The following is a 12,807-nucleotide window of genomic DNA, read 5'->3' as shown; positions in this document are numbered from 1 at the left end:
CTAGTATCAAACTCCAAGAGGCCTCGGATGTGCGCGTTACGCGAACATGCGCACATCTATACGGTAGGTCTCAGGAGTACACCTGGTTGTCATAGTCATCTATGGCTATAGTGGTATGGTGACAAAGTGGCGTTTAAATTGACCTTGGAACGACGCCGCAACCTCAGACAGATCGCGAGGGTCAATTAATCTTCAGTCAGAGTCTCATGGTCGTATGTGTAAGAACAAAACGAATACGAATGTTGGATTGTCAGACTTCCACACATAACGATGAGAACATGTAAAGTACACCTCAATAGTTACACAAGCATCGCGTGGCTGACATACGCACCTATACCCCCCAGATAATCTCGAGAAAGGACAAAGGAAACCTCTCCTCGGCCAGACAGGTCTAAAATCTTCAAACGTACTGTTCCACCTGTTTCTCACTCCACTCCCAAAACGCGCTCGCAGTCTTCTTACCAGCTTCGGAATAATAGTCCTTCCTCAACTGCATAACCCTGCCGAATGGTACAACCCAGTCACCCGTGTTGAGATTCGCAACATCAGGCGCGAGGCCAGCGAACAGCTCAGTGTACGCGCCGTTCACAGGTGGGTGCAAGATCATGTTAAGTATGAAAAGTTGGAAAGCAGGTACATGGCGCTGCAAATCAGATTTGAGGTTACCGGGGTTAAGCACCTATCATTCTGCATGTTAGCAAGGTAGTTCAGAGGGAAGAGAAGAAGGTGAATTACCACGCTAACAACCCCTTGCTTTCGGTACCGTCTCTGGAACTCCATCGCATGAAACACATTTCCCGCTTTGGTAATCCCGTACTTGGTCATCTGACTGACATCTGTCTTATAATCCAAATTGTTCATGTCCACACCACCAGCCGGCGCGATGACATGCGCAGCTGAGGAGCTCACCCAAACTACCCTCACACTGCCTTCTGGCTCTCTCTTCGCTGTCTCAAGTAGCATGGGCGTGAGTAACTTGGTGAAGAGAAAGGGCGCGACGCAATTTGTTCCAAGCTGCAGTTCGTATCCTTGTTTCGTTGTTGTGCCCTTCGGTGGCCTCATAACACCTGCATTGTTGAACAGGACGTCTAATCGGGTTTCCCTTGCGAGAAAGCTCTCTGCAGATGCTTTGATCCCATGGAGATCGTCGAGATCAAGATGGAGGTAGTGCAATGTGCCCTTGGATTGCGGGCAAGCTTCTCTGATCCAGGATATCGCTGTAGAGGCTTTCTCAGAAGATCGGGCCGCTACATATACGGTACCGTTGCAGGAGTAGAGGAGGCGGGAGAGTTCTTTACCTACGCCTGCTGAAGCACCTGTCACAACAAAGACTTTTCCGTACAGGTTGGGAAGTGAAGATTCGGTGAACTTGGCTGCGGGCGGGAACATTTGACTGAATTGGGAGCCCATCTTGAATACAATGACTAAAAATGAACGAGATGAGTATGATTATTGGAGAGACAGGAGACAGTGAAGACAGTGATACCGTTAAGAGGAAGTTGTGAATTTTTGTAGCATGTACTGGCGACTTTGCAAGAGATATATATATTAATGTTACCTAAATAGGTAGGTACGCTGTTGGAGCGAGTTTCCTCATACAAGCAATGCCGGTGCTTCGATTGGTCCGTTGCACAACGGACGATTCCTGCGTAAGAAGGACACCACAACCGACTGGGAATTCGAGCGACAAAAAGCCTACGCAATCTCGGCTTTTCCATATAAAAGCTGCGCCATTGCATTGCGCATCTCTTTCGGCAGCTGTTTTGGTGCGTCGTGATCGGGCTTAGGACGAAATGCGCGGTCGAAAGGTGGTTGGGTCGCGGAGTTAACAGACCACCTCCAATACCAACTCATGGAAGTAGAACAACCCAACAGACTCATGCGAATGTCACATGATCGGAGCGAAGGTGCGGGATGTCTTTGTTGTTTTTTCTGCTGATGGAATGAGTCCCATGAATGCAGCACTCCCTGGGTAAGTTACTTAACACAGCCCGATTCTCTCATCTTGTAGCTAGCTGAGTAACTCGCTTCATAATGATGAGGAGCGTGACTTGACACGGTTTAGTGAAGATGTTGAGGTTACTTCGAAGATACAAGAGATGATGCCTGAGTCGACTTTTGGTTCTGCAACGAAACAGAGTCATGTTGCTAGACTGCGCCCTAGCAGTATGACGTATTCACAGGAATACTCGCTGGATTCCACACGACCATGTTGTTAAACTTGGTACCATGAACACGGTCAAAACAGATTTGCGAGAGACCGTTCTCCAAATGCTTGAGCAAGAATGACCTAAGAGTAGCATACAATCAGCAGGCGCTGACCTAGAAAGAGCAGGTGTTGAAGCTAGGCAAGATAAAATTTGTCGAAGAGTAAACTTTCACACTAAGCAATCATCCCCAAACTATTTACTCCGCACACTTCTAGAATCTTGCGCGCTTCTAAAGTAACGACAGCGTATCCGTATCATCGATAAACTCTCCAATATCGTCCAAGACCGTTGTTCGACCACCATCCAGGTTCACCCATCGTAAAGACTCTTAAACCCGGCAGCAAGCCCAGCAATCCTGGAAACATCAGCTCGGTACTCAGAATAATTGTTGCGATACCGAAGTCCAATTGTTACTTACACCGAGTTGCGCAGGCTCCTACCACTAATTAGCAAATATTCAATCTCGTAGCGAAACTCGGTCAGCATACCCATCCTTCACCACAATTGGTAGGCGGTTCTGAAGCGCAAATACGTGTGCAGGCTCTGGCCTCAGGAGTTGCAAGCACTGTTGGCGGTGCTTGCGTAGGACGGGTCAGAGTTGGCCCTGCAACTGCCAGGGCCGTGAGGAGGGTAACGGCGACGAAAGTCTTCATGTTGACTATTCTGATTATGTCTTTTGTGTTTCAAGTTGAGGAAGAAGATTTGATGTCAGAATGAAGAGGTAACAAGGACGAATTGGAGGGCTATATACGTTCGCTACCCGCTAAAAGCGCCCTTTGATGAACCATTGTTCTCAAATCGGCACAACCTGAACGAACGTGCTCCAGACCCGCGCGAAACCACCTGTTAGGCCTACTTCTCAGCTTATGGCTGACGCGCAATCATCCTCGGAGGCTCTTCACAAACACAGTAAATGCGACCAACAGATGAGAAGCGCCAATTTTTCGGGTACCCGTCCGGTTACAATCCACTTGGGTAACACTACGAAAGGAAGAGCTAGTAAGGAAGGTTGGTGTCAAGATAGCATACTGCAGGATCCATAAGAGACTCTACTTATGTTGCCATATTAATTCTTCTATCCAGAACTAATCCCGGTTGTGTTGCATGAGTAGATCATCCCATAGGCATTCTCTGTAATTAACCTCTTCGGTTTCACCTAGCTCGCGAGAATCTCCTCGTTTGTCTCGTATGATGCCTCTAGACCTCTGCAGCTTTATCCAATCGCCCTCTAGATTTCGCAGCAGAACCAACATTCCTACCAATGTCAGCTTAGACACTAGTATAATAGATTATGCCGCAAGGAAGTCAAAAACACTCACACCAGAGTGCACAGGTTCCTGATATGTGTTAGCGCATGGTCATTTAGATTGAGAAGCCAATGACATACCCAGTCCTCACCACACTCTGTCGCTTCCGGGAAACAAGGGCGCGTGCAAGCCTTGGTCTGAGAGGACGCGGCCGGAGTGGCAGCTGCGAATGCGGTAAGGAGAGTGATGATGGTGATGAAAGACTTCATTTTGACTGTGATGACTGTTGACAGGTTATGAAGCTGGTGAACGTATGGTTTATGCGGAGTGTAGAGGTGAGCGGGTGTAGACGTTATATATGTGTTTCTTACCCGAACGACTGCCTGAAAAACATTCACCAGAACACCATGGATCCAAGTCCCTCAGCCGTCGCGCGTAGCACGTGACACACAGATTTTACTATTACGAATGACATACAAACCGCCTGATTCAATCCATATATAGTAAACGTGTACTTTGGAGAGAAAAACGCCACACCAATCTCCTCAGGTGTCGAGACCCCATGGAGCTGAAACAGAAAAGTAGTGAATGAGGCGGATGATCTAAGGAGCGGCTAAGGTTGGTCGTAGCGATATACTTTCCAAGCGTTCGAAATGATGTTGGTGTCGTTTGTAATGAGGTACGAACAGTCTTGGCTAATATACCGCCCGTCCTGCTTACCCGGTTTCGGGGCGACGGGTTTCCCGCATGCTGAGACACTCACAACTGAACTCATGATTGGGGGGACAGGTTTGCATAAGGGAGGAAGCGATGACTCGGATGTTGTTGTAGAACGGCCGTGCCAGGTTCAATTGTGAGGAGTGTGGAAGAGCATCGAGAAGGCGCCTGTATCAACTCAAAGTGCGGTAGAGATGGGTCCGTAAAGATTCGTAAAATCCAATTTCATTATAATTCCATACATTTGCCAATGGAGGAAACTCCGAGAGCGGAGAGGAGATGAGAGTAAGCACCGGCTTGGCTTTGCTACCACTGTACCACGCCAAACCTTTTACTACAACACCACGTCAGCCCATTTCCATCTTCTCATCCTCAAGGCTACGTAGCTCACCTCTTCTCAAGATCGTGTCCTACAAGAAGAGACATCAGGTTAGAAGATTGCGACAGCATTTGGCGGACTCGCAACACCGCCAGGTACCTACACAAGGATTAGCTCTCACCTCAGTCTCAGCAATTGGTAATACATACCTTCAACGGCACACTACTAACAAAGCAAGACCTCCGTCCTAACTCCTCGCTCTTCTCACACAACCGCTCTAAATCAAACATCTCACCTATCATGACACCCCAGCCACCCAGCAACCACTGGTGTAATAATCCACCGCCCTGCATATCTTTTTCCCAGGATTCACCCGCCCAGAGGCCGCCCGGAGCGTTGTGTGGACCTACTAGAGGTGCCATTTCAAAAGAAGGGGCGTCAGATGCTGCGCATTCATCAGTCTATGTCACGTTGTGGTTGGTTGGTCTTGGACAAAGAGATAGGGTGATGTGGCGTAAGTGGCAGTGGAGATGAGATAAGATGTGGTGAAGTGAGATGGCATCCTTACCAACAGCGACAAACCCATTTTCCCAAATCCACTGTACTGACTGCTTATCCGACTGCACACCCAAGAATGCCGGCGGCTTATCCCTGATAGCTCTCTTCTCTTCATCGCCTAGCTTGGCGTAATCGCGAGTGAATCCCGTTCGTAACAATAACATATCACCTTCTCTCGTCTCGATACCTGTTTCTTGGAGCATATCCTCCAATTCATCTGCCGTGATACTATTCGCATCTAATGCGTATACTCCTTTCTTTCCTTTTCTTTCAAGATATCGCGGGTAGTCCAGGATGATACCCCGAGTGGTGATACCACCAGAGTTAGCCACGCGATCGATGCCGATGACTTCCGACGACTCGATATCTTGCTGTGAACGTCCGCCGTAGTATCTCTTTGCGCTTTGATATCCGTAATGTCTGAATCCGTCCCATTGGCTACTTCCTTGAGTGTTGAAGTTTAGATGATCGTCGTTGACTGTTCTCTTCGTACCGTCTGGATGTTCTTTGTTCATCATTTTCCAAGAGAATTGTGGCCGGTTAAACGAAGGATGAGAAGGCAAGTTGAGATACCAGTCTAGCGAGACGCGGTCACCTGTTTGTATTTCTTGGGCGGCTGCTTTGACGACAGACGGTGTGATCATATTCAGAGCACCGAGTTCGTCGTCTGCGCCGTAGAGGCCCCATGCGTTTCCTGGAGGGCCATTCTTGTCGAGTGGAAGATCCTGAAATGGAGGGCGAGAGCGTGGTGACATGTCAGATTCCTGCAGAGCTGGATTGTCTTCGGTGTGTGGTGAAGCTGCGGGTCTTCGACCTGGATGTTATGTTGTCTTTGAAGGAACAAGAGTGCATCATGCCAGACCGGTGACCTGATACTTCGGCTGAATGTATAGCGAGGATTATGTGACGCGTAGTGGGGTAAAGCGCGGGGTAGCTTCCGTAGTCGCTGGCTCGGTAATTGTTATGGTTCGGGAATCACGACCGGTGTTCGAATAAACATTCAGCTTCACTACCAACATGCTGTAGAATGCTGGATGTCACGCCCTTCTAAACCAAGCATGCATTATTCATATTTCATCATGATAAGAGGTACGTCTCGGGTAGGCGCTGGCACACGCTTTGGTATTGTTATACCTACTATGCCACATCAGCGGGATCAAAAATCTGGACCCATCCCTACACCACTTCCTCTTGAGCTTGTGTTCTTCAAGTGTGCGCCACTGCCTTTAAAAAGACTTTGCCAAATAAAGGCCTCGCTTAACAATAGCTCAATGTCCTTCTCTGTCCATTGTCGCGTTGGTAACGATTGTAGGAACATCATCGTCTCTTGGAAATCCATCTTTCGCAGTTGATCGGACCATTTGACGAGGAACGCGGCGCAGACATAAAGGTGAAAGGACGAGAAACCATCTTCTTCGGCCTATAAATAGTTAGTGATGCGCTCCAAGAGAGTGGCTTCGTGACTTACCAAGTACGTGTCCCACATCCTTATCGTGTTCTTGACGGATATCTCGCGCATCAGGAGACAGTTCATCCATCGAAAGCTGAACTGTATGAACTCAACACCTTCATTCTGCAGATGTTTCGCTAACTGGTCGTCGATACGCGTAGTAAGATCTCTTAGACTTGCCACTTGTCTTTGGATACCTGGTTGATGTGCGATGTAGTTATCTTGAATCCCGTCAAGAAGCTTGGTTAGACACCAAAAGGAATCCGCCTCGACTGCGTCCAAAACTTGTTTTGGTAGCTGGCCAGGATCCATACCGAATTCAATATCGGGATCTGAAATATAGGCACCAAGGAAGACCTGCCAGAATGGGGTGACCAGGTCGTTGATGCCCTGTACATAGCCCGAGGCAGGATGCCGTATCGCCCACACGTATAGTATCCGCTCAAGGGATCGTTGAGTCGCTTCGTAGCTGTAGAGCTCAAGATGTGGATTTGTGCGAGGGACGTCAATGCTGATCTGATGCCATATAGCTTCGTCCATGCCACGTCCCCGCCCACGATTCGTCGAGGGATAGGCTGCGCCGCCTGCCATCCCAGAGGCGACGGCGCTAGCGCTGCCAGATGTACCTCGTTCGAAAGCCTGCCGCACTCCCTCCAAGTATTCTTTCCGCTTGCGCTCCAGTGTCGCGACTCTCCTCTCGCTGCTAGTCGGTAGGTAGCCCAACAAGACCTGCCATGTCATGGCGCGCACTTCGGACGGAACACCTGACCATGCCGAGTCTCGCAGGTCTGACAACGATATGGTGCTCGCTTGCAATATTCTCTTGAACTTGTTGATTCTTGTTATTCGTGCGGAGTGCTCCTCGACCTGTTTAGCTGACGCGTTTGGGGGTGGGGTAGCATGTGAAATAAGATGTAGCGAGTTTGCGGGGTCTCGAAGGATCTCTTGATACTGTGGCCGTAGGATCTTGCCTTCGATCTTCTTGGCGGTTGGGTAATTGGGTATGCCTCGCTCCTCTGCAATGTCACCACTGTCTATACCGCGCCACGCTGTTGAGCCCAGGCTTTCTCTACTAACATGTCCGGTTGTTTCTTTTGCCTTGGATGGCTGTTTCCGTCGACCCTTCCTCCGCATGTTTGCGATGCTCGGCAGCCCGAACTCGTCCTCGTCATCCTCAAACATGTTGTCGGGATCGTCTTCGTCGCCATGGTTCCAGTCTTGGTGGGTATCATTGAGGAAATAGCTGTACGTTGCTCGTGCGGGACGGGGTGACACGGTCTTACTGGACCGGCTCGGTGCAGCGCTTGACTCGCGACTGTGGGTGGTCGATGGCGGGGTTCGGGGTCGTGAGTTGGATCCAGAGACGCTCCTTTCAGCAATTAGTTGTCTTCGTAATGACAGCACTTGAAGCAACATACAATGAACTGAAGTTGTGTATGTCGGCATGCGAATAGGATGCGCCGATGACCTTCTTGTTTTGCGGTGAGCTAGCGGAGTTGGATGTTGTGCGCCAAAATGGAGAGGCCGAGCTGCGCATGAGATATCAGTACCCGAAACCCATATGCGACGGGACTGTAGTAACGTACGAGGACCGGTCTGTATGCAGGGAAGCGATATGTTAGCTACCCCGGATACTATGACGCTCTTTGTGGTTTGGAAGGACACGAACCGACCTGGACCATTTCCTGGCAGATTGTTAGCAAACAAGGAATTGCGCACAAGATCGGGGGGGACAAACCTGCTGCTGCTTCTTAGAGGCCATGTCTGAACAAGTGAACGCTTGTCCTGTGTCTCGAGGCGGCCCCGCTATGAACCCAAGCTTCAGATGGCTCTACCAGGCAAGCACGAAGGAACTCGTTTCCTTTGGGTCGTACCTGACACCTTCCTAGGCGCCAAAGGTGTTCGTTCTCTTTCGAAGTGATATACTCGCAAGAATATCGCTATTGTCTCCAGTGCACATATGGCTGGTATGGCGTAGGGCTCGCGCATGTATCCGTCGCGCCTGCCACGCCAAGCCCGATGCTAGCGCGCCTGCCCATTGCTCTGCTCTCATCTCCTCACTCAAGCGTCAGGCTCTTCCTTCTGTCACCTCCCTTCCTTCCATTCAACCCGACGATCGCGCCTCACTAATCGCGACCTCACTTTCGCGCGCTCATCCGTCTTTCTCTTTTGCACGTTTTCTCTAACAAGCTCTTCTCTAACACTCCAACATGGCCGACGAAAACTATGAGGACGACATCTTTGATGATCTGTACGTGCTCTCAGCGCGACTAAAGCATCATCGCAGTTCGCGACAATCTACTAACAATGCATTAGCTACGATGACGAGCCCACGTCCAAGCCCGCGGCAGCGGCACCCGCCCCAGCCCCCAAGACGGAACCCGAACCCACCCAGGCCGAGCCCGTGAGCGCGCCGCCTCAAGATTCTACACATGACAATGGTCAGGATGCCGCAACTTCTTGGCCAGCTCAAGCTGGGGGCGAACAGGACTCGCACATGGACCAGTCCGGCTACAATGCCGGGGGTGACCAGTCGTACGATAATGCGCCCGCAGATGATGACAACTATGGCCCAATCAACGTGAAAGAAGACGGGTAAGTCGTGCAATGTCCAGACTGATCATGATCTTCCAGAGGCGCATCACAAGGTATAAGAACATGTATATCGCATGTTAATAGTTGAAGACAAGAGCACCTCGCTGCCAGGACCATCGCCATCAACGGCCACATAGGATATCGTGCTAGAGCGTTCGACAGCATGAGAGAGGCGAACTATTCATGGAATACATTGCGAGCACAATCAGAGGACAAGCTCTGCACACGTCAGTCTGTCGCGCATTTCAAAGCACCTGGGGCCATGGTTGGCACAGAGTCTGGGATAAAAGCCTAGGAGCTAGACACCTTGCGAAAGATTGTGGTCCATGTCGTCCACTGGTGAGGCGCTCAAAGCATGGCGAAGTGGGCCACCAGTTTTGGTTGTTGGAAGAAGCTGGAAAATAAAAGTCAATCGCTCAGCGATACTCAGAGCAACCATCAACGCGCCTTACGCAGGGACTATCGCGGCTTGCCCAACTTTGGCAGCGCCTCATGTCGATATAAACCTAGGTACTTGATAGCGCGTACCAGCAACGCAAGCAAAGGATAGCTACCGAGCTGTGAGATAGTCTGAGACTTCTACACTCGAATTCATAGCAGAACACAGACGTTTCATCCGAATCAAACTGTGCCTTTGCAAGGGCTACTTTTGCACCTCGAAACTTGGACTTGAGTACGTGGAGTGCATTCTTGGTCGATATGATTGGTGCACGCCACGAAGTCGACATGTCCTGAGTAGGATGCGGCGCAGGAGTTGGGTTCGCTTAGCCATCCGTCTGCGACCGCATACGGTCCTCGAACGAGCGACGCCTTGCTGCAAAGAAAGGAGCCTTACGATATCAACGCATATGTTCTCAGCTCAGTTTCCAATCATCCACGGTAGAACACGAATTGCGTCCTCTACATAACTGCGACTGGCAAAACTACTCCGGACGCCTCACCAATCGATTAGTTGTCAGATGTGCAGCATGGCCAATTTGACAAACTCGGCGACATGGACCTCGTTACGATAAAACCTCTTGGAATTGTATTCTGTTATATCCATTTCTAAGGATGATGGCTGAAGGTGCGATAGAGGGATCATGGGCGTTGAGCCTATATTTGCAGCTTATCATACTTCGACAAGGGTGTTTTCAACAACATCACCGTTACCAGCCTCTACGCGAAGGCATGTCTAACTGAACAGCTACGGATACCATATGATGCGCCTCGTTTTTCTCTTTTGATTTTACTGATAATGTCGCTACTTGTTATTGCTTTACTGACTTGAGCCATAGCAAGATGTTCATTGGCGGACTGAACTGGGAGACTACAGAAGGTATGTAAATATGTCTTGGTCCATTCAATTACATATAAAACGCACAATCTTACTAACCCTTCGCAACAGACTCCCTTAAGGGCTACTTCTCGCAGTTCGGTGAAGTTAGTGAATGTACCGTCATGCGTGATGCTGCTACCGGACGTTCTCGAGGTTTTGGCTTCCTTACGTTCAAGGACCCCAAGTGCGTCAATATTGTCATGGTCAAGGAGCATTACCTTGATGGCAAGATTGTACGTCTATACACGCTCAGATGCGAAACACTGACTAACATTGTTCAGATCGACCCGAAGCGTGCGATTCCTCGTGAAGAGCAGGAAAGAACGAGCAAGATCTTTGTCGGGGGCGTCAGCCAAGAAGCCACTGAGGAAGACTTTACAAACTTCTTCAAGCAGTTTGGTCGCGTCGTCGATGCCACGCTTATGATGGACAAGGAGACTGGCCGACCCCGAGGTTTCGGCTTCGTCACTTTCGATGGTGATGCAGCCGTAGACGCTACTTTACGCGGTCCCCTACAGATTCTCGGCAAGCAGATTGAAGTCAAGCGTGCTCAGCCTCGTGGTAATATGCGTGATGATGATGGTGGCGACGGCAACAAGAAGTTCGGCCGCGGGAACAAGTTCAACAAATTCAACGACAACGGTAACGGTGGCCAAGGTGGCGGGAACAACTATGACAATAACGGTGGGAATATGCAAGGCCAAGGTGGCAACAGCGCCATGTCCCCTGCCATGATGGCTCAGTACTGGCAGCGAATGCAACAGTATTTCCAGTCCATGCAGCAAACCCTCGCCCAGCAACAAGCCGGCGGTGGTATGCCCGGTAACCCCATGGCTGCCATGGGTGGTATGAACCCGATGCAAATGCAGCAGATGCAACAGCAGATGATGAACCAAGGTATGAACCGCGGCAATGGCTCTCCGAACCCCCAGATGATGGGTGGTCCAGGTGGAATGAACCCAATGCAGATGCAGCAAATGCAGCAAATGCAGATGGCACAGATGCAAGGTGGTGGAGGCCCAGGAGGTCAAGGTGGTCCGGGTATGATGAATCCTCAAGGTGGCCAGAGTGCCGGTGGTCCACGCCCAGCTTACACCGCTCAAGATCAACTCGCTTTCGAACAGCAAAAATACGAACAACAGCAGGCACGCCGCCAGCAGCAACTATCCGGCCCCGCCGGCTTCGGTAACGCTCAGGGAGGACCTCAGAGCTGGGATGGTATGTACGACGACGCGCCCCAGCCAAACATCCCCTCTGGTCCCGGAGGCGGTCGCGGCGGCTTTAGGAACAACCGTTCTCGCCAGGGCTCTAGCCAACCCCCTGCTGGTGGTGGTCAAGCTCCCATCAACGCCCCCACTGGCCCTAAGAACGCTGGTGTCCGAGGCGCGAACTACCGTGGCGGAGGTCACCGTGGTGGTGGTGGGTTCAGGCACCAGCCCTATGGTGGTCGTGGCGGTTAGATGTGAATCTAAGGGTTTGCTAGAGAGAGCGCCCAGAAAAGAGTTGAAATTACACTAAACAACCTGCTTGTTCATCTTAGACTGAGCTAGGTTTGTACTTGGCGGAATAATCGGAGGTGTGATATGCATGGCCAGGATCGTGTTTAGGCACTTGCTCTTTTTTCCCTGTTTCGGTTCGAGGTGGAGAAGAAAGCACATGATTTTCGGCCTTACAGCATAAATAGGATGGAGCTCTAATTCTTCATGTATACTAGCATTCTTCAAAAAGTCCATTCCGGCGTTTTGGACCTTTTGGACCTTTTGGACCTTGTCATCTCCTTGATAATTATAGAGTGTGACGACCGCATGCAATCACCTTCTGTGAGACAAACATGGTCCCTATATGTGGAAATGGTCTGATAGTTCTAGAAAAAGGTTGTTCTGAATGCCCTGGTGACACAGAGGGACTTTTATACCTGGAACCTGATCACGAAAGAAACTAGCCAGAGATGGCAATGCAGGGAGATTTATTGCCCGCGAGTTGCACCTGGTGTCAAAAAGTGCCCTAAATTCTCGTTTACAAACTTCGATACATATCTTAAGCTTCAAAGTTGATATTCGGAGCAGACACTCTTCAAAAAGTGCCAAGCATCTTCCAGTTTGGCAGTCGAGAATCAGACAGTGAGGACAGGTTTCGTAGGGTAGTATTTCATTACTTTGCGACGTAATCGTCATTAGTCTAACGTTCAAAAGTCCCATAGCTCAATCCTCAATCCCATCCATGCTATGATATTTAACAATAACCCAAACCAACGCTATGCAACTAAAATCCAAAAAGCAGTCGAAGCCATATCCAAACATTAAGGTACTCAAGTCTTCTGTCTTTGCTTCCCTTATTCTGATAACTCCATTTCCAGGTCATGCCTGGCCAAGGTGCAGCCCAGAGCTTGATCG

At 49.9% G+C, this 12,807-nt stretch overlaps 5 protein-coding genes across 5 annotated transcripts; 1 reads left to right on the top strand and 4 right to left on the bottom strand.

The window, feature by feature from the left end:
- Positions 1-400: 400 nt before the first annotated feature.
- GT037_002076 (uncharacterized protein) lies at positions 401-1,410 on the bottom strand (the record flags this gene model as incomplete). Its single annotated transcript, XM_038927123.1, has 2 exons — positions 401-679; positions 736-1,410. The coding sequence occupies 2 exons, from the start codon at positions 1,408-1,410 to the stop codon at positions 401-403; spliced, it is 954 nt and encodes a 317-aa protein (XP_038790415.1).
- Positions 1,411-2,538: 1,128 nt separating this feature from the next.
- On the bottom strand, positions 2,539-2,863 carry GT037_002075 (uncharacterized protein; the record flags this gene model as incomplete). The annotated part of the gene is made up of 3 exons (XM_038927122.1): positions 2,539-2,565; positions 2,629-2,646; positions 2,699-2,863. The coding sequence occupies 3 exons, from the start codon at positions 2,861-2,863 to the stop codon at positions 2,539-2,541; spliced, it is 210 nt and encodes a 69-aa protein (XP_038790414.1).
- Positions 2,864-3,499: 636 nt separating this feature from the next.
- Positions 3,500-5,863, bottom strand: GT037_002074 (tbc1 domain family member 22a; the record flags this gene model as incomplete). The annotated part of the gene is made up of 4 exons (XM_038927121.1): positions 3,500-3,547; positions 3,598-3,759; positions 4,703-4,938; positions 5,062-5,863. Coding segments are annotated over 4 exons (1,248 nt in total), but the record flags the coding sequence as incomplete, so codon positions are not given.
- A 344-nt stretch (positions 5,864-6,207) lies between these two features.
- Positions 6,208-8,263, bottom strand: GT037_002073 (tbc1 domain family member 22a; the record flags this gene model as incomplete). Its single annotated transcript, XM_038927120.1, has 6 exons — positions 6,208-6,471; positions 6,520-7,870; positions 7,920-8,030; positions 8,088-8,097; positions 8,171-8,186; positions 8,240-8,263. 6 exons carry the CDS (start codon positions 8,261-8,263, stop codon positions 6,208-6,210), a joined length of 1,776 nt encoding a protein of 591 aa, XP_038790412.1.
- A 448-nt stretch (positions 8,264-8,711) lies between these two features.
- GT037_002072 (rna-binding domain-containing protein) lies at positions 8,712-11,874 on the top strand (the record flags this gene model as incomplete). The annotated part of the gene is made up of 5 exons (XM_038927119.1): positions 8,712-8,752; positions 8,818-9,096; positions 10,374-10,414; positions 10,484-10,647; positions 10,696-11,874. 5 exons carry the CDS (start codon positions 8,712-8,714, stop codon positions 11,872-11,874), a joined length of 1,704 nt encoding a protein of 567 aa, XP_038790411.1.
- Positions 11,875-12,807: the final 933 nt, after the last annotated feature.

The sequence above is a fragment of the Alternaria burnsii genome, assembly GCF_013036055.1.
Source record: "Alternaria burnsii strain CBS107.38 chromosome Unknown 750, whole genome shotgun sequence".
NCBI classification, from domain to species: Eukaryota; Fungi; Ascomycota; class Dothideomycetes; order Pleosporales; family Pleosporaceae; genus Alternaria; species Alternaria burnsii.
This window is presented reverse-complemented; position numbering and strand designations above follow the sequence as displayed.